The following is a 20,096-nucleotide window of genomic DNA, read 5'->3' as shown; positions in this document are numbered from 1 at the left end:
CGATTTGCATAGGACCACCCCCCCCCCCCCCCCCCCCTCTCAAAGCCAATATCTCTGGTATGAGACATCAGCTGTGCAACATTTTGTGTGTGTGTGTGTTGTTTCTATTTAACTTCTTTAAACTATATTTATGTTGTTTTTGTAATTTTGCTGCTAATCCTTTACCCTTTCGTTCATGTACAAAGGTCATAATTACTCAAGTAATTACTTTATTGATTGACATCAGATCCATAAGCAATCTACTTTTATCAGTTATAGATATTGTTTGTTGTTGTTTTGAAGACGTCCTTTTAAAGGGACATTTTGGTCAGAGAAAGAAAAAGTCAGTTTGAAGATCCTTGAAAACTTTTTCCTGTGAAACCATGATGAACGTTTATCACGCTACTGGTTACTGGTCTTTTAAATTCAAATTGAAAGATGAATCAACTCCCTGCACGACGACTTTTCATTCCTCATAATGCCTCATGATTTGTTCTGTGAGTGTGACTTTGCCCTTTAGCAATACTGCAGCACCTTCGATACAGTTCAGAAGTAAGGTTAAATGTTTAGATTGGACTTTCTGGTGCATGTTACAGGAAAATAAGAGAATAATCTGCTTCCTTAAACTTTAGTCTTGAGCTGCTCATTAATCAAACATGCAGCTTGTTACGTACACGACTCCCACATGAAATACTGGGCATGTTTGCCTGAAGCCAGTATGAATATGTACTGTATGTAAGTGTGTGGTTGCGGTTGTGTGTACATGCATTTGTACCTGTACGTGTACAGGAGGTTACACATAGTTGTGCAGCTTGATTTATTTTTCTGCTGGTTGTGTGTTTGTTAATTGGCCTATTAGCCATATCTGTGTGTGCAGCATGTTGCATACGTGTGTGCATTTGCCAGTTCAGTGGATTATGTATTGTATGAGTAAGTGCGGTGTGTCGAGTGTGTGTGTGTGTGTGTGTGTGTGTGTGTGTGTGTCTGCATGCAGCAAAGTATGTGTGCAGGACTTGTGGATTGATGGAGGAGAGGTTTTGTGGTAGGCAAGGGGGAGCGGGTGACGGGTGTGGGGTGGGGGGGGCTCGCTCCTGTAAATGTGGCCGTTTGTGTGTGAGGGAGGGGGGGTGAGGCGGGGGGGGTGAGAGTGGATGTAGCCCACTGTAGACACAAGGGTGGATTGATAGTAAACACACACTCTGGCTCTAGTGGATCTGCTGCCGGTAGCCCGGCTAACAAGCCCTTCATTAAGGGCGTCTGATACACTCACTGAGCTCCTTTGTCCAAGTAGGAAGCGAAAAGTACACCAGACAGATTTGACCTGAGAACGCTGGTATGCGCTGCCAGCAGTCGCAGGCTTTGCCACCCCCCGCCCCCCCCGCTCCACCTCTCCAGGACGGTTTATTTCGGTCACGCTGAGCAGGTTGTCTCGTGGCACGAGCCCCTTCTCACCTTCTCCAGGGAGAAGCTGAGCGGAGAAATATGGAGTTGCACAGTTATTTAGGTGCAAACGTGTAGGAAGCATGTAAAGGGGCTTTGGAATGGGGGGGGGGGGGGGCAGTGCTGTCGGTGTGCATGATTTGATTTGTGCGTGAGTATTAACATGTTAGAGTGTTATGGAGGTTGTGTTTCTGTCCATTGGTTTGTTGGTTTGTTTATCAGCAAGATTACACAAAAGCTTTACGAACGAATTTCCACGAAAAATTGGAAAGAACCCATTAAATTCATGAGAGGTCCAGGTCGTGGAGGTACCCGGCCAAGTAGGGTATTCCAGATGTTCTTCTCCCCAGGCGTTCCCAGGTCAGATGGGATATGTGGTCCCTCCAAAGATCTGGGTCAACCCTAACGTCTCCTCCCGGTTGGGTGTTACCGATAAACCACCATCCTGACGAGATACCTGGTCCCTTTTGACAGGAGGGAGTAGCAGCTCTACTCAAAGCTCCCTCCAGATGTCAGAGCTCCTCACCCAGTATCTAAGACTAAGCCCAGCCAACTCAGTTCAGTGGATTGTGACCACAGGTAAAGGTCGGAACGTTGATCGACCGGCAAATTTAAAGTCTTTACCTATTTTATTCATGGAGATTCACGGGTATTTATGGACTTGATATCTATGAGAGTGTGAATTTTGGATTCAAGGGAACTTTTGAGTCTTGATTGAGGTTTTTGCTCGACTGGAGTTCCAGTTCCTTTCCTTTAAACTGGTGGTTTGTTATGGATTCTCCTCTTGGCCATCGTTAGTCACATATCCTAGCTACGATATGTGTTGTGACTTTATTTACTTCTCGTTTGTTAGATATCGTTTGGCCGTGTCCATCTTCGTGCTGCGCATTTTCACTTGTTGTTTTTCTTGCAACACTCCTTGAGGTCATAACTGTAGTAATTGCACATTCTCCGTCCGAATGTTGATACTCACGACTTTTTATTCCGCTCGTAAATTTCTCCGCTTGCCATGTTCTGGTGCTAAAAAGTGTCAGGTGTGTTTATGCAGCCCCCCCCCCCCCCCCCCCCCCCCACACTTTGCTATGTTCTTATTTATATTCTGTTTTCCTTTGCAGTGTCTTGTTCCCACCCGCTGCCACAACGGGCTAATTTCCTCTCTGGAGTCATTTTAAAGTTTGGTGTTGTCTTATCTTACAAGCACAACAGGACCTCACATCCAGCACTGGGGCTGCTGCAGTATATCACTCTGCAATCCGTGCACATACCCAACGGGCTGAGCTGTGTGCACTCAGCCGGCGTGATGTGCAGCGGTGGCTGCAGAGGGGAAAGTCTAACGCAGTGACCAGTGGAGCATAAAGGCCACTGCTGTATCCAGAGCTTCACGTTGTGGCACCCTAATTACCGGGAGCACAGGAGGCGAGCTAGGGCCCGCCGCCCCGAGCCCTGCACGTGCCCGTCCCCATGGCGTAACCCCATTAACATGGCGTCACTGACCGAAATCCTCTGCCTACTCCTGTCACTACGTGTTAGGAGCTGGAGCTGAGGGCTCGTCTCAGTGTAGATCTCTTAAAATAAAGGATACAGCCATTTCCCCTCTAATAATTATTCAGCCAGGGTGGTTTATTAGAATTCATGGCCCACTATAGAAAGCAAATCAATCAAGTACACAGATACTAATAAAATATAAAACACCAATTTGTTTCCTTAATCTTAGCAAAGCTGCTTCCAGACTTGCACTGAAGTCCGGACATTTTCCTGAAATTGTCCAGAGAAGCTGTGTGTGAGAATACACATGTTCAAGACACACTTTCCTGCCAGTCCCATTGCAGATGTCCAGAAAATGTCCTATTTCAGACGACAACAGGAAAATGTCCCATTTGAGTCGGCCAGTTAATGACAATTCTAATCACAACAGACATTTCTAATCCATATCCTGTCTCCTGCACGATGAACCAAAAGAACCAGGGAACATTTACAGTAAGAGGAGAAAGGGTATCAACCAGAATCCAAATATCTGCTGAATGAAACCATCAAGGATCAATGTTCTCTGACTATTTGTGACTATTAATGTTTTTCTCTTGAGCAGCTCTTTGTACATTTTGTGCTCCGTCATGAAAACCTCTCTCGTGGACTCGGTACCAGACCGACTCCCCGGTTCCTCTTGACTCAGCAGGTTTTCAGTCCGTCTCCGAGCTGAGAGGTTCTTGATGAGTGCTGCTTTTTAAATTATTATAATTTTCTGTATGTGTTTGCTTTGCCTTTCTGACGACTGGCTCCGTGCCACGAGCAGGAGCTGGCATCACCAGAGCACCCCCCCCCCCCCCCCCCCCCCCTGTGGATTTAAGTGATTGCTGACATAGTTTATGAAGGGAATGAAAAATAAGGTCCGCGTGGCAATAACATTTTCAAAATAAAGGACAGAGATCTATAATTTATGTGGCCCGCATGCAATTCAGCACTCTTTACCACTGAACCCCCCCCCCCCCCAGCCCAAACACACAGGCACATCTCATTTCTGTACATTTGCAGTTTTCTCCTTCCGTCTCGTTTTCCTTCCCAGAAGTGCAAGGGGCCCATCTGAAGGGGGGATGTAGGTAGCCTCTTTGGGGGGTGACTGGTGGGGGGAGAGACTGGTGGGGAGAGACTGGTGGGGGGTGGGTTGAGGGGTATCAAGGTGGTGCTGGGGGGGGGGGTCGGAGCTGGACGTTTGGCTCGGCTCGAGGAATGCCTTCCCGTTGACAAACAAACCCGCTCACTCGCTCTCGCCCTGTTTGCCTTTGTGGCTTGATGTTGTTGTTTTTTTTTTCGGGGCAAACACTCGGCGGGAAACACTGGCTTGTTGATCGCTTCCACAGACCCGCTCATAAACCCGGCTGAGCATGAATGTGGGGGCCTGTGTGTGTGTGTGTGTGTGTGTGTGTGTGTGCACTTCGTTTGTGTACCGGACTTCCCCCCCCCCCCCTTCATTTTAACAAACCCGAGGGGTGTTGTGGAAGTAAACAACCAGATAATTATTAACTGTTGAATCGTGACATTGAGGCCAACGTGTCTCGTAAGGACGAGTTTCAACCTAAATAATAAATTACAGTTTGATTACGCTGCAGTGTTTGTCTCTTCCTGTTTGTGGATGTTGCTGAGAAACATCCCGAAAATCACATTGTTCCACATGTGGCATCCCTCTCTCTCTCTCTCTCTCACTCTCACCCACCCTGGTCCTCTGCTCGCTCGCCCCTCACTCCGTTTGTAAACAGGGAAGCGGGATGCATGGCTTCATTGTTTTCCGTCATTATTACTGACAGGCCTAAATTACTTGAATGATGGGAAGCCCTCATACAAAATTAACCCGGCCCTGTGTGTTTACCCGGCTTAAATCATGTTGCTCACTGGCTTGAAACAGAAGAAGAAGAAGGGGGGGACGGGGGGGGCGAAGGGCCTCACATCCTGACATCTGCAAAGCACCTGTCCCGAGCTGCTCGCTGGGCCAGAGCAACATTCAAACCTCCATCTCCCCTCCTTTCACTCTCGAGACTTGAAAAACACCATGACTGTCGAAGGCTTTAACCTCAGCTCTGCGTTTTCCCCTGTTCCCACAGAGATCATGTCATGTTGTTGATCGTTTTCATGCAAAAGGGGGGTTTTGTGCACTGAAAGGAAATGATTCACCAAACAGAATTATTTAAATCGATAAAAACATGTATTAAGTTTGTACAACTTATGGCCTCAGGGGTCGGTTACCAGGTTATAAGAGGTTCCTGTGGTGTTTTAGTGGTGGATGGCAAGGTTCTTTAGTTTCTTTTGGTTGTTTATGGATCTTTTAGTAGGTTTGAACGGACATTGACGGGGTTCTTCAGATAGTTGAGTCATCATTAAAAAGTTTCTGTGATTGTAGTGGTCAGTGACGAGGTTTCTAGAGGCCCCTCTGGAGGTCCTGATGGTCATTGAGAAGGTTCCACGGGTCCTTTAGTAGGTTTAAGGAGACTTGGGGGTTGTAGTGGTCCTCAAAGACGTCCCAAAAGTCCTTCAGAGGGTTTTTTTGTGAGCTTTTAAGACATTCAGTTTGTCATTCAGGAGGTTGTAGGTCTCTTTTGGAAGTTGCACTGATGCTCTAGAAGGTCAGAGTCATACTTCAGGAGGTTCCTACTGGGGCCTTTAGAAGTTGTTAAGTGGTTAAACACCTATGAGAGATTTTCTGGTGACGAGTAAGACAGAGTTTCTTTCCACCTCATCATCAAAACACCAAATGAGGGAATTTCCTAAAGTAAGAAGTGTGTTTATCGCTCCAACAGAGTTTAATAGACTGGAGGAATTTATCACGATGAGCTGTGAAGCGCTGAAGCTTTGAAGAACATCGTTACGAACACACTTTGGTTGTGTTTCTTTCCTCTCGTCCCCAGTCTTCAGTTGTTCACTGTTTCCCTGCACACTGAGTGTTTCCTACCAGCTTGCATGTGCCACACGGTGCAGCCGCGACTCTCTGCGCTTCAATCCAGTGAACAATTCCCTTGGACCCACATTGCTTGTCATGCACACTCTCCCTGTTCAATACTCCATGGCTCTGCTTCGTGTCCAGCTAACCTGGGACGCTATCATTGCTCATGCTAACGTTTTCCTGCGAGGAAGGTGTGCAAACTCCCCCGGCCCCGAACAGAGGCGTGCTTCTAGAAAACAAGAGGAGGGAGGCACCGCTGGGGAAAGGTGCCTGGCCTCCGTCAGCCATCGCCACTCATTCGGAAGTGAGTCTTTCCTCTGGCGTGTGCAGAATCTCTCCCACAGGTCACCTGCAGCACTCCGCCATGTCAGCCTGTTGCATAGTTCTGTCAGTGCTGCAGTGTGGAGGCTGCAGGAGGACTACTGTATTTACACTGTAGACACGGCAGATCAGTAATGTTGGTTAAACAGACATTTCTCATTAAAGGAGCGGCTCTGGCGGCAGAAATAATCCTATTAGTTCAGAACAAACTCAAAGGGCAGAGCCAGGAAACCATATTTTTCCATCAAGTATTGTTGCATTGCAGGATATAAATCTAAAAACTCTATTACACATGCAGTCCGGCTGATTTTATAATGTCCTCCCACATTTAAAACATTCATGTTCCTCGTTAGTTTGCAAGTTAAATAACTAATAAGCAAACTGAACTATTAATGTGGTCTCCGGAGCCTCGGAGCCAAAACCAAAGTTTAACTTAATCTTTTCCAAAATTGGCCATTTAGTGTTTTGCAACTCTCTCAGTTCTTCTCAGGCTGTAAACAGAAAAACAACATTTCACTGGGGATTGAAGTTTTTAAGACCTTGTTAGACCTTTTTTTATACGATAGACTTAGAGATCTTCTTTCTGTTCACCATCCTTACGTGGCCAAAGGGACATAAGTCTGGAAATGATCATTAAAATCTGAGTTTTCTTCATATCGCCTGGGAACATACGCAGCTTTCAGACAGGCACTGAACTCCGGAGATTCTCTGTATTTTCCCCGGATGAGGTTTATGTGTGAGTGAGAGACTCCGGGTTTATCTGTGGACTTTCTCCCCCCCCCCCCCCCGGGTATACAGTCAGCAGGAAATGGGGAGAATCCGACATGAGAACACAGCAGAAGCGATGACACACACGTAGACGACACAGACGAAGAGGTTTCCGATTCAGAAGCTGATTCAGTCTGATGACTTGTTCCCACTGAAACTGTGACACCGGCTGTCTCTGTGGGTTTCCTGTCTCACGGGGCTCGTCGGCACAGATCTCAGTGGATGCAGACATTATATTCAGTTTATCGCTTTCTGCCCTGAATGACTTTTAATGTGCAGATATTTGTGTAAATGTGTGCTTCACGTGCCCTCCGCAGCCTGCCACAGAAGTCGGTCAGCAGCCTCTGACTTGACTGTGGCGGCCTCACGTGCCTCTGTGTGGCGTTCACTGGCTGACAGCTGAATATCTCTGTGTCTGTTTCCTGTCCCAGATAACAGCAGTATGCAGAGAGGCCGCCCTCACGGCCCTGCAGGAGGACATCAAAGCCCGGCACATCGAGGCCAGACACTTTGAAAGTGCCCTGGACGCTGTGAAGCCTCGGATCCCCGACTCTCTCATCCAGTCGTATATCAGCTATCAGCAGCGGCACAGCGGCCTGGGCTTCTTCTGACCACGCCGCCAAGGACACATCCACAACCAAAGGAATTTAGCTTTTCTTTGTAGTTTTATTGTTATTTTTTTTATAAATAATACAGGTTTAAAACTGCCTCAATCTGCTGGAGAAGTTACCGATAAAAATCCAGCTGAATATTGGCCAACGGAAGGATTTCTGTTTTGCAGCTGAGTCGGCCACCTCATATGTTTAAATCTTGTATTTTATAGTTGCAACATAAAAGTGGTAACTGCTTTTTGAGTCCACAATTAGATAATGCATATAACGTGTGCGGTTATTGACAATGTAAGTTTCCAACAGCTCTGAAGGACAGTGTTGTTGTTGTTTTTTTCTTAATTTTGATCATTTCAAATTTTTGATAATGTAATAAATGCATTATTTATGTTTGGTCTAAAGTTGTCTTGTCTTTTCCTCATCATAAAAAGTTACATTACAGGACAAAGTTAATAAGTTGATAGTTTACAGCCAAATAAAAACTGCAAAATACTCCCTTGATAGGATTTTTAATCCTTCCACCAATTGGTCTGTTTTAACTCAGATTTCAGCTTCTCACACTTTGTAGTTTTGTTAAATTAAAGTGTTTGTGTGTCTTTTGAAAAAAATCTGAACTTTGCATTAAACTGCACAACACTTTAAAAAATAAAGACCAGGCCTGTATCTGAACATTTAACAAAATCCAGTAATTTATAAATAAAAGTGATTAAAGTTGAGAGAAAGAATCCTCTCGTCAGAATATCTTCCCTTCTTGGATTTAAATGGTGGATGTAGATTTGTGTGTGAGGACCTGAGGACCCTTCACGGACCTCTGGAGCTTCCTAAACCCTTAAAGTGTGGAGCTGCTGCTTCTCCATCCGCGGGGAGAAAAACAGCCGCGGCTGGTATATTCATCACATCCATGGAAAATCAGCTAATTGCTGTAATCGTGAGATTTCCGTCCGCACTTCCGACCACTAAGAGCCGGGGTCCCGGCGGCCATCTGTCGGCCTGCGCAGGACCGCGCGTCAGGGAGAAGCTGCAGTTTAACTTCAACATTTACCAGCAGAGGAAAAACGGCTCCTGCGCCACGGAGCCACTTTATCACGGCTTCACTCTCCCTGCGCCTTTTTACGCATTCTCCCTTTACGCATGTGCTGACCCGAGATGCCACCGAGGGTCATTCATCTATTGATTTTTCCATTTGAATGGGATAAATTGACTTTGTATTGAACTTCCTTTTCTCATGGATCCGGATGTAGCGCATCCGCCACACCAATCAAACCAGACAGTCAGGAACAGAGGGGGGGAGGGGGGATGCGAGGGAGGGAGAGAGGGGGGGAGGGGAGGGGGAGTCTGTCCCCTGGCTGCAGGGCTGCGTTTTTCTTAAGGTGGTCCGGGAGTTTTTATAAATCCCCCAACCTCCCACAGCCCGGCCCCATGAGAAGTCTCAGATGTTGTGTGAGTGGATCCGAGCTGCGGACTCATCACCAGCGAGCTTCGGTTCCTCCGGTGTCACGCGTACATTCTGTGCGTAATGGGAACATTCCAGAGAGGAGGGAAGACATCCTGTTGATGTTTAACTCCCTGACTTCCCTGAAATCACACGGGCTTCAATCTTGACCTAAATTCCCTCCTGATATCCTGTCAGTGGGAGTGTATGTGTCTGTTGTGCAGAGTTATTAAAACTGAAGGTTGAATTAAAAGGACCTGGTTCTGTTCACGACTCCTCGCTTCACTCTGTTTTAATTAATCCCAGATTTCTTGTTTCTTTCTTTCGTCAATAAAACTTTTGTCATCTGGAGAACAACATGTTTTCAAAACGTCTTTTACTCATTTTTAGAGCATTTAAAGTTCATTATAGTTTTTGAGTTTAACTTCTATTAATCACAAATGTTTCTTCCAACACAAAATCAGAGTCTATTCACTTCTACATATTACATTCATGGTAAAACAGGGATTATAATAATGTGTCTGTTTTATGAACAAATCGTCTTTTTTCAGTTTATATCTCACAGTTGTACTCAAATCCCAGTAGGTGTTATGTTCCCTGGATGTTCGGCCTCGTCACACACCAGTAAGAATGCAAACAAATGACGCGCTCATGACAAATACTTTGAGTCACACTGAACTTTATTCACATCATTATTCATAACCCACAGGAACGGAAACTCGCTGTGTGTGTATGTGTGTGTGTTTTTTCTTCCTCCTCCTCCTCCTCCTCCCTGAGCCCCTCATCGTGGAATAAAAAGAAACCCAACGCCGTTCCACCTTAACTCGCGCGCACATCTCTATCGCCCGGCCTTCTACATCTGCCCAATGAATCAGGAGCGGATGCGATGTATCCTTTTTCAGTGGAGTGAATGGGCCAATGGGAGTTGGCTTGTGGAGCAAACACTGAGCCCTGCGCTTCCATTCATTCAGTGCTGAGCAGGCCCGCGGAGCAGCAGAGCGCGCGCCGCCGTCCCAGACCCGACGACGCGGTTCCTTTTTTTTAATATATGCACAAGAAAGCGCCTGGTTCCCCCGCAACGATAAGACCCGAACCCGAGCCCCGAGATCCGAACCGATCCCTGCAGACGCGACGAACCCGGAGAACCGCTTGGATTTTACCCTTGAATTCCTCCTTTTTGGTTTGAATTCTCCCACAACGGGACTTTGCAGAACTGGGGCTGTCTCGCTCCGAGATCGGCCTCCCACCACCACACCACCACCCCTCTCTCTCTCTCTCTCTCTCTCTCTCTCTCCCCAAGTGCGCAGCAGTTCCCCGGGTGCCCGGCCTCCCTCCACCGGGAGCTCCATCGTGGATTTACTGTGTGTTTTTCTTTTTCAACCCTGGAACCGATGCATGCGTAACCCGCGCTGAACTTTTTCTTCACCGCCGCCGAGGAGAGGGAATACTACCGCACAGGGATACAGTCGCGCTTGGATTAACAGGACTGTGAATGTTATGCATTAGCCCTCACACTTTACGCGTGGACATTGCCCCTTCCCTCTGGATGGAGTTCTAGGCTAAATCTCTGGTTGATGGATTCGACGTTATGGATGGTTGCATATAGGTACGCATCACATTTACTCTCTCACTCTTCACTTTACGCATTTTGTCATTGTTTCACGGGGGGGTGGATGGGGGGTTATTTCGCGATAGCAGCGATCGCAACGATCGTAGTTTTTCTTCGCGTCGCTGGAGCCGAAATAAGACGCGAAGTTGCGCTGGTGCATGAAGACGTTCCGTGCCGTGCTGTGCGCGTTTGGCACGGGAAGCCTCCCCGCAGCGGTGGAGATTCATGGCGATCGGTGGATGAAGTTGATAGATTTCCATGCCCCGTGTCCTTCTGTGGCTGTGCCTGTAACGAGCACCCCTCCCCCCGCGGCGGTTGTTTTCATTCATAAGTTTTTCCTCCGTCTGTTTGGATGCGTCCTCTTTATGTCTCCTCTCGGGTTTGTGTTTTTTTTAATGGGATCTTTTTATTCCTGCGCACGACGCCTGCTCCGTTTCTCTGGTGCGCACTTTGACGCGCGGAGCTTTCGGTGAATATCAGGAGTTTTGTGCGTAAAGAGCCGAAGCTGCAGGAATCGATCGTTTTTGGCTTTGACTCTGATGCAGGTTTGATTCGAGTTCATCCAAATTTTATCTCTTTTTAACCTCGTGTAGTTCGACGTTGCTCTAAAACATCCCCGAGGACTTCAACCCAAATTCCCAATAGTGTTCATGGCATTAGAAAAAACACAGAATAAACAATTTCCTTTAAATTAACTTTTAAATAGAAGCAGGTGAAGTTTTTAATCTGACAACTTTGAAGTCCAGTCTTCACTCTTCTGTATTTGATCGGAACGTGTTTTGACCTTAACGTTTTTTTTCGCTCCTCTACTTTTGTCCCCGTTTCCCTGAAATCCTTTCTGGTGGAGTAATAGAATACTAAGTGAGGCCGCTCATTTAGTTCCCTTGGATCGTGTCCTCGTTTCGTCGCCGCGCTGCATTTAAATGTTAACTAGGCATACACATGTAAATGAGCAGGGGAAGTATTCGCAGGGCTCCACTGAAGTTGGGACATGTGCGTATTGGAGAGGAAGCGACAACAAGTCCTGTTAATAGTCAACTTTTATTTCCACCGGGTTGCTTCGGTTAACGAAAGTGACAGATTGTCATGTTCACAGGATCCAAACACAAAGTCTGGATCAACTCTGAAAACAAACTAAACAACTTGTGTAGTTAATATTATTTTTTTTTTTTACTTTAAAACATATTGCACATTGAGTGCTCCTGCAGAATATTTCTTCTGCTCCTCAGGATTAATGTTAATGATGTGATATAAGCTGGTTTCACTGGTCTGTGTGGGAACCATGTTCACCCTCTTCCATCAGGAAACTGTGTTTTCCTGTTGTGCCATGTTTTGGCTCTTTCTGATGATGTCCCCTCCCTCATTGCCTCTCCTTTGTCTCCCCCCTCCTCCCCTGGCAGGTTTTCCGATGCATGCCAAGTCTACGGTGAATGTCGGAAGTGGTGATCCCCCCAGATGGAGCTCCAAAGTCAACATGGCCCCGGCGGTTCATTAGTGGTGATCCAGCAGCCTTCCCTAGAGAGCCGGCAGAGGTCGGATTACGAGCGGGAGCTCCAGCATGCCGCCATTCTCTCCCTGGACCAAATCAAGGCCATCCGCTCCAACAACGAGTACACCGAGGGGCCCTCGGTGGTCCGGAGGCCCCCTGCGCCCCGCATGCCCCTCAGGCCTCAGGACAAGCAGGAGAGAACTCACGAGGTCATCCTCGTTAATGTGAACAACAATTATGAGCACCGGCCATCAGGTCACCACCACCACGTCGGGGGCGGCATGGTGGTTGTGGCTGGGGGACAGCAGTACGGCGGGTCCCGGGCCCCAGGACTCAGCCGCTCCACTAGCACAGGAAGTGCTGCCAGTTCAGGGAGCAACAGCAGCGCCTCCTCTGAGCAGGGACTCTTGGCACGCTCACCCCCCACCAGGTCCAGCACGAGCTTACCGCACCACCACCGAGTGGAGCGGCCTGTTAGGACTCAGCCCAAGGCCCCTTTGCAGCCCCAGCAGGGACCTCACTTCCACCAGCCTCCACTAGAGGCCCCACTCAAGCCCCAGGGCAAAGGGAAATCAGACTTCACCGGCAGTGGCAAGGGGGTGGTGGCTGCTGCCGGCCACCAATTCATCTGTGAGCGCTGTGGGAAGTGCAAGTGCAGTGAGTGCACGGCTCCCAGGAGCCTGCCCTCGTGCCTGGCGTGTAACGGCCAGTGCCTCTGCTCCCCCGAGAGCGCGCTGGAGCACGGCACCTGCATGTGCCTGGTGAAGGGCATCTTCTACCACTGCTCCAACGACGACGAGGGGGACTCGTGTGCGGACCACCCCTGCTCGCTGTCACGCTCCCACTGCTGCTCTCGGTTCCTGTGCATGGGATTAATGTCGGTACTCTTCCCCTGTCTGCTATGCTACCTGCCCGTCAAGGGGTGTCTGAAGGCGTGCCAGGGCTGCCACGACCGGGTCAACCGGCCCGGCTGTCGCTGCAAGAACTCCAACACTGTGTATTGCAAACTGGAGAGCTGGGACCGACCGCCCCAGGAGAAACCCTCCTGATCGCCCCTGTGTGTTTGTGACTGCGTGTGCGACTCGACGTGGATCTAACGATGACAATGATAAATGACGATGAAAGTCACAAATTAATGTTTATCAAACATTCTTAGCACCCCCCCCCTCCTCCTCGCTGCAGAGCCGTAAGGAGCTGAGCAACGGAGTAACGAAAACCACTCAATTATTTTTATTTTCTCTGGATCAGGACCATGTTTTTACAGACCAGTGTTTGCCTTAACTGTTTCTATGTCTATCCTCGGCTCCTCATTAACACTACTTTTAATTTTTATATATATATACACATATATATATATATATATATATGAAAAAGTTAAGCCTCCGTTTTAGGTGGGTGGTTTCCTCCGGGTCTGTGTGGCCCGGGGGGAAACCGCCTCTAACCAAATCTGTGAAGGACGATCTCCTGTAGGGCAGATATGTAGCTGATACCTGGTTTTCATAGTGAGCAGGTATATTTGAATTATCGGTTGCGACCACACAGAAAAACAAACCTTTGCTCATGTTGCATAAATGAAAAGCACATCCATCTCAAAGTATTTCCTCCCAGTTGGATATGTTTCTCTCACTCACACTCTGTGGCATTCTCCCATGTTTTCCCATTCTCTTTATTTTTGTGTAAATTGTATGCTCAAAAATCCATAAGAGGAATTCTGGCTATTTTTTTGAAAAAAAAAGAAAAATGTCTGTTTAAAACCATTTTTTTGTTGTAAAAAATATTTATTATGTGAAGCTCTATTATTTTATGATATTTATTGCAAGAGACAGTCTTAAATTTACTCATGTCTGAATATAACAAAATATCAAATACTTACTGAAAAATTAAAGGGTGGCACAAAAGAAAACTATGTTAACTTTAATGCAGAAAATATATTAATTAATGAAACAATAGCACTGTCTGGCGTCTTGATTCAACAACTGCTTTTCTTGGGTTTGGGTTCATGTGTGTGTGTGTGTGTGTCTGTGTGTGTGTGTGTTCATGCTGCGTTTGGAATTCTTGGTAGAAACACCAGAAACTCGGCCGTGAGCAGAAACGGCTCCAAATGTCACTGTTTACATTCTCGGAGGGTTCCATCGCTGAGCTGCTCCCCGGTAACCTTGAGTCCTAAACAATGCAGGTCATTGACACGATGAGCCCCGAGGCTTCAACACGGCCTCCACGTCTCCATGACTTATTCTCACAGGAAGTAACTCTCCTGCTAACCCCCCCTCTCTCTCTCTCCACACACACACAGACACACACTCCCACTCCACTCACCAGCCAACAAGTCATAACAAAACTATGCACCATAGTTTATTCCCTGGGCTTTAACGCGGCTGGATCGGGATGTTCCCAAACACCCAAATAGTCTCCATATTGCAGAGGCCCTCAGTGTGTGTGTGTCTCTTTCTGTGTGTGTGTGAGTGTGTCTGTGTGTGTGAGAGAAATGAGCGACCATAACGAGTAGCCGGGGCCACCTGTTCAAAGATAATAAACTGGGGCTATCAATGCTGAGCTTTATGACGTGGCTGGATCCTGCACTAAAGGCAACGACAGGGGTTGAACCCCGCCCCCACCAGGACCCGCTCTCCTGCCCGTTTGCACGCCTCTTTTTTATTTAATTTATTTTTTTTGTCTGTGAATTTATCACTTGTGAAGTCCGCTGACCCCTCCGCCCCTCACCCCCTCCACCTCCGGGCCCCCGGGGGATGAGATCATCACTTTGAAAGTTGGTTAGTCCCCCAGAAACAGTCGAAGGGGGTGGGGGGGGAAGGAACTAGGGCAAGGACATGTTCAGGGACAAAAACGAATGGGGGGTGGGGGGGGGGGGTAATATTTATATTTAGTGCAGCTGAGGTTTGTAAAAAGCTGCACAACACGGCTGTGTCTGTAATCAGCTGCATGTGATGCTGGAGCCCTCGGCGGCCGTGTGCAACAGGTCTGGGATCTTCTGGAATATGAGCTTTTATTTAACATGAGCGCGATGGAGCTGCAGCGGCGCTCAGGAGCTGGTGTGAAACGCATCGCAGATTGAGACGCTAGCTGTAAACACAAGCTCAAGAGGAACCATCTTGTTGCTTTTGTCACGCAGCCGACCCGGCTCTCGCTGTGGAGTCGTGTTCCCGTTTGTTCTCGGGCTCGTCTCTCTGTTTTAGGTGGAATGTACCTTTTCTCTCTTCCCCCTGAATAGTTAGAGTGGATTAGCGATTTGTCAATTTCCTGTTACCTTTCAGAGCTGCAACTCGAGCCCCATTTGCTTCTGGCTCCTGGTTGATAGCAAACAATAGGAGGCCTCGCTCCCTCTTTTTTCTTTTTTCCCCAGGTTTCACTTTAGCTGCTCTGTGTGAAGAGCGGAGGTGGTTGAGGAGATCTCAGCTGTGTTCAGGAGGCGGCCAACAGGAAGACACTGTTTACTCGATATTTTCCAGCCTAAGCCAAATAAGGAAACGGATCCTACTCCCACCGTTTCCAGGAGTCGGTCGAGTTAAGTCCTCGACACGTCTCTTAAATCTCTGATCTAATCGCGCGCAGGCGTCTGAAATAACATTTTTTAAGAAGCATCTCTGCCACGTGCAACCGCCGCTGTGAAGAAAGTGAAACGTGAGTCAGTATTAAGTAATTCAGTCACAGCTTCCACCACCTCTTCCTCTTTGCACTTGTGTCAGAGTAAATTTAGCTGCTCCGCCCGCCCACGTCCGGCTATTTGGAGTTCGTCAGGCCTGGCGTGTCCCCTCGCTGCAGCTCGTTTTTTTTTTTTGGGCCCATACGAGTGCAAACACGCATGACTACCCAGTGAGTCACGGTGGAACCTCCAGCCCACACATCCTACCGGGGCAGACCTTTCCTTAGCCAGGGCACCGCTGCCGGGTCGGCAGGAGCAGGATACTCTATAAACAGTCATCCTCCTCCTCTGCAGCGTTCATCACTGCCATGAGACCCGCTGCTGCTTCCCCCGCCTCCTCATCTGGTTTTCATTATTTCCCCTCATGGCGTATAAATAGAAAATTTGCAATCAGTGGAAATGTGGGGGTGGCGGGTTTTGGAGAGGAAGGCGGCGTTTCTTTGGACTGCAGCGTGATGACCAAAGTTTATGGAAGTTATCTGCTCAGATATTCAGGGTTTGGAAGAAGTCGGTGGAGCTGGAGCCACATGTGAGAGTCGCTGTGTTCAGAAACAAGTCCAACATCCACACTCGCTCTCCGCAGGATTAAAACACGACATAAAACAAAAATATGAGATCGTGGTAAAACCTTCCAGGTCCTGATAAAGTCGTGATAGTGAAGCTCACTGGGTCCAAAGTGTCAGGAAACTACAGGACAGAGCTAAAAACTGTGGGTAAATAAGAAAAGCAGCAAAGATACACATCAGGTTTTTGTTCTGGAGACGTTTCTCAACTCACAGACGAACGTTTAATCCTTTAAATTCACTTAAAATATTAACTTGACAGAGATGATACTATAATGATGTATTCTAGCCTGAGAGCGGAGCTGCCTTCTACTGGTGAAGGTAAAGAACCAGTTTGTGGATGTTCAGATGAGACGAAGCCTTTCTGGTATGTTTATTGAGCGCAAACTTCTTCTTTAAGGGTTCCTCGACCAATTAGAAAACACATTAACTTATTTATATCTTGCGGGACCCTGCACGTGGATAGAGTTTCAAACCCGTAAGTCAAACCAATGGAAGTTAAAGGAGTTTCTCTAATTTGTTGCTTTAAGTGGGAATTTTTATTATATAATCCATAGGACAAAATGGCCCAAATTGAACCGTAGAAACAAACGTAGTTTTCTAGTGGATATAAACACTCGGTTTAGAGATCAGATGTGTTCTCGGTTCTTTCTCTGACTGACGCTGGATGAAACCTCCTGTGAGAAGCGGCCGTGTTCCTCAGATGAGCTTCAGGTCGGCGACAGACGCTCGTTCCTCTCTTCCTGCTCGTCAGTCGTAAAAGCCCTGAGGGGGGGGCGACCCTGTGTTTTACCAGGTGTCAAGGGCCATTCAGGACGGAGGTGTTCCATTGGAGCTTGAGCCTCTTAAGCATTTTGCTCCTGGGTACACACACACACACACACACCCACTCCCACCCACCAACAGGAAGTGGAGTGTAAAACTTTCACACCCCTCCTCCTCCTCCCAGCCGGCCCTGTGTCTATGCAGCGTTACGAGCTATCTGATAGCACATTCTTCTCCAAAGCCCCTTCCTGCCTCTCGCCTTTGTCTGCCATTTCACGGACAAAGGCCGGTGGGTTGTGATGATGAGGATGACGACGAGAGGAAGGAGGAGGCCGGCGGATCAATACAATACGCGACCCCTGTCAATCATTCAGCGGGGGTTCTTTTGTATTTAATGACCAGGTGTTATTTCGGCCACTGACGAGATTTGCCTCCTGATCAATGGCTCCTGTTTTAGTTTTTTTCGTTGACTCATCAGTATTCAAAGTGTCGCTTCCTTCCTGCAAAGTTACTGCCGCGGCCCCTGCCAGCTCCCACAGCTCCCACAGCTCCCACCGGCCCCCGGCGGGACCCGCTGGGGACTTTTTGCCGCATTCAGCTCCCTAATTAAATCGGCGGGGGGGCTGTTTGTGTGTCAGCGTCGCTTTTGGTGGAGACTGTTTGTGGAAACAAGAGTCGTCGGAGTAAAATCCACACAAACACTCAGAATCATCATGATTTCAAAACTTCAGAGACCAGCTAGACGTCCCTCTGTTAACTCGGAGCTGCTCTAACTCTTTTTTTCCTCACATGGCCCGACGCCGACAAGATCATGTCCTTGTTCCTCTCTTAACGGCCCCAGGGGACAGTTTTGTGTGTTTGCTGCATTCCAGGCCCCCTACAACCACTTTTGTTCTCTTCCCCTTTGATTTCTCGAGCGAGGACAAAACCAGGCATCACACACACGCAGATCAGAGGGAGAGATAGAGATCGATCAGTTTGTTAGGTACACACTGCTGAAACGCACAGGGTTTGATAATCCAGTCCTTGTTGGTTTTAAAGTTGTAAAGAAAAGTTTATCTTTGTAGGAGGGAAGTTTGTGCTGCTGTTGAGTTGCATTATGGGTTATTTCCTCGTTCAAATCCCTGAGAGGAGGCAAAATAATACAAACACATCATCTAAATGCTCCTTCACTTGAATTAGACTGCTTTACTCTCACTGAGGTGTTCCTAATAAACTGAAGAGTAGATGTGTGTGTGTGTGAAGAAGAAGAGGAAGCTCTTTCTCTTTCTTTATCCTCCCCCCTTCATTCCCTCTCTTTTTTTCAGATTAGACTATGCATCCAGACAGATGGTTCCCGTCTGCTGGCTTTTTTCAATTCACTTCCTCTCCCCTCAGACAGCCACCCTTCCCCCCTCCACTCGCTCTCTCTCTCTCCGTCGCTCGCTCGTTCCCTCCCCTCTTTCCCTCTGCCCCCCCTGTCCTCCCCCCCTCCAACAGCTCCTCTGTTATGTGGCTGGAAATAATCTTTTATTGCCCAGTTGTTCGGAAGTGACCTCCTGCCCTTGATTAGATAGGGCCAAGTCCTATCACACGATTGTGTTTGAGGTGGTGGGCCGAACCCCCCCCCCTCCCCCCCAACACACACACACACACACACACTCCTCCCACACCAGCCTATCTCCCACCCCCCCTTGTCCCTCTCTCACTGCTGTGGCCTTGGTGATCCAGTGTGAGGGGACAACAATGGGGGGCTTTAGTCCCGTCCGGCTCTTCTCGGCTGGGGGGCAACAGGGTGGGGGTCATGGGGGGAGTTTGGGGGGGAGGTACTTTCTTTTCCATCAGTCAGCCAGTCACTGGGTGGAAGCTGCAACTCCCCCCCTCTTCCCCAGTACGACGGTTAACCTCCCAGTTGCCGGTTGGCTCCCCCTGGGACCCTCCCGAGCGCGTCCTCCTCCTCCTTCCTCCTCCGGTGACCTCCCACCCTGAGGAGCCTCCTCCAGACGCAGGGGAGATAGGCTCTAATCTCCCACACTATCAGCGGACCTTTGAGTCGGCTGTGTGGTCGGCCGACAGGTGGGCTCGCTGAGGAGACTCAGGCCTTTGTGGAGCTTTGGATGAGGCTGGGTTTTGATCCTGTTAAAGACCCGTGTTGAAATATTCAGGCCTGGTCGGAGAGAGACCAAATATTTCCCCTCTGTGTATATTTTGCTTCCCGTCGGGTTTGGGTTCAGGTTTGAGGCCAATGTGAGGACACATTTCAAAATATATATATATATATATACTTTGACTCAGGTCTTTTATGATGCTTTCCTTTCTTGAGGAGCATGATGTTAGTTCCTACACAACCAGAGTCTTTGGGGTCTTTGAATTTCCATTAACGTTTTCAAAACATCTGAAATGTTCAACTTAAAGAAAAGAAAATCTTCTGTAGAGCATCACACCAAACATCTTGAGAGTTTTCAGAGGTAATAAAGATTAATTCAGACCCCGGTCCCTTCGATGGAAATGTTCAAAGTTCCTGCAAAGTATTCCCAGTTCCTAAGGAAACTTCCAGCAGTGGAAAACATAGCAAAACCAATCACAACTTCCTGTGTTGAGGACTCTTTGACCTTTAACCTCGGGGCTGTCAGGACATGTGAGTTCGTCACAGTTGAACTCGACAAGTGAAGCCTCTTTTCCACCGGTCAGAAAACTCACCTCAGTCTGGCGTCTTTCTTCAACGTGACTGGATTCAGTCAGAATTCACTGGTAAAATCACTCTGCAGTGGGAATCAGGTTTTTATCAGTTTGGACGCTGAACTTCTCGAAGCACATTGAACTTCTATTGGTGCGTAAACAAATGAGTTTAAACAAATAATACTGATTAAAAGTGTGAAATCTTAAATGCGTATTAACCACAGGTAAATAAACAGGTTTTAATGTGTATTTCACAGATTTAAACGTCCTCTGTGATTTACAAAGTCACGAATGAGTCTTTGCTTTAAAACCATCCCAGTGATATATGACTGGTTTGCTCGTAAAGTGCACAGACCATTTCAAACACTGCCAGT

At 47.8% G+C, this 20,096-nt stretch overlaps 2 protein-coding genes across 2 annotated transcripts in view; both read left to right on the top strand.

Annotated features, from left to right (window-relative positions):
• afg2a (AFG2 AAA ATPase homolog A) overlaps window positions 1-7,935 on the top strand; it is a 95,301-nt gene extending 87,366 nt beyond the window's left edge. The window contains exon 17 of the mRNA XM_062393553.1: window positions 7,369-7,935. Within this exon, the coding sequence (XP_062249537.1) occupies window positions 7,369-7,548 (180 nt within the window). The 3' untranslated portion in view covers window positions 7,549-7,935. The remainder of the gene's footprint in view (window positions 1-7,368) is intronic.
• Window positions 7,936-9,814: 1,879 nt separating this feature from the next.
• Window positions 9,815-14,024, top strand: spry1 (sprouty homolog 1, antagonist of FGF signaling (Drosophila)). Its single transcript, XM_062393552.1, has 2 exons — window positions 9,815-10,583; window positions 11,987-14,024. Exon 2 carries the CDS (start codon window positions 12,042-12,044, stop codon window positions 13,122-13,124), a length of 1,083 nt encoding a protein of 360 aa, XP_062249536.1. The 5' UTR covers window positions 9,815-10,583; window positions 11,987-12,041; the 3' UTR covers window positions 13,125-14,024.
• The last annotated feature ends 6,072 nt before the right edge of the window (window positions 14,025-20,096 follow it).

This window comes from Platichthys flesus, chromosome 8 (genome assembly GCF_949316205.1).
Source record: "Platichthys flesus chromosome 8, fPlaFle2.1, whole genome shotgun sequence".
Lineage (NCBI taxonomy): Eukaryota > Metazoa > Chordata > Actinopteri > Pleuronectiformes > Pleuronectidae > Platichthys > Platichthys flesus.
This window is presented reverse-complemented; position numbering and strand designations above follow the sequence as displayed.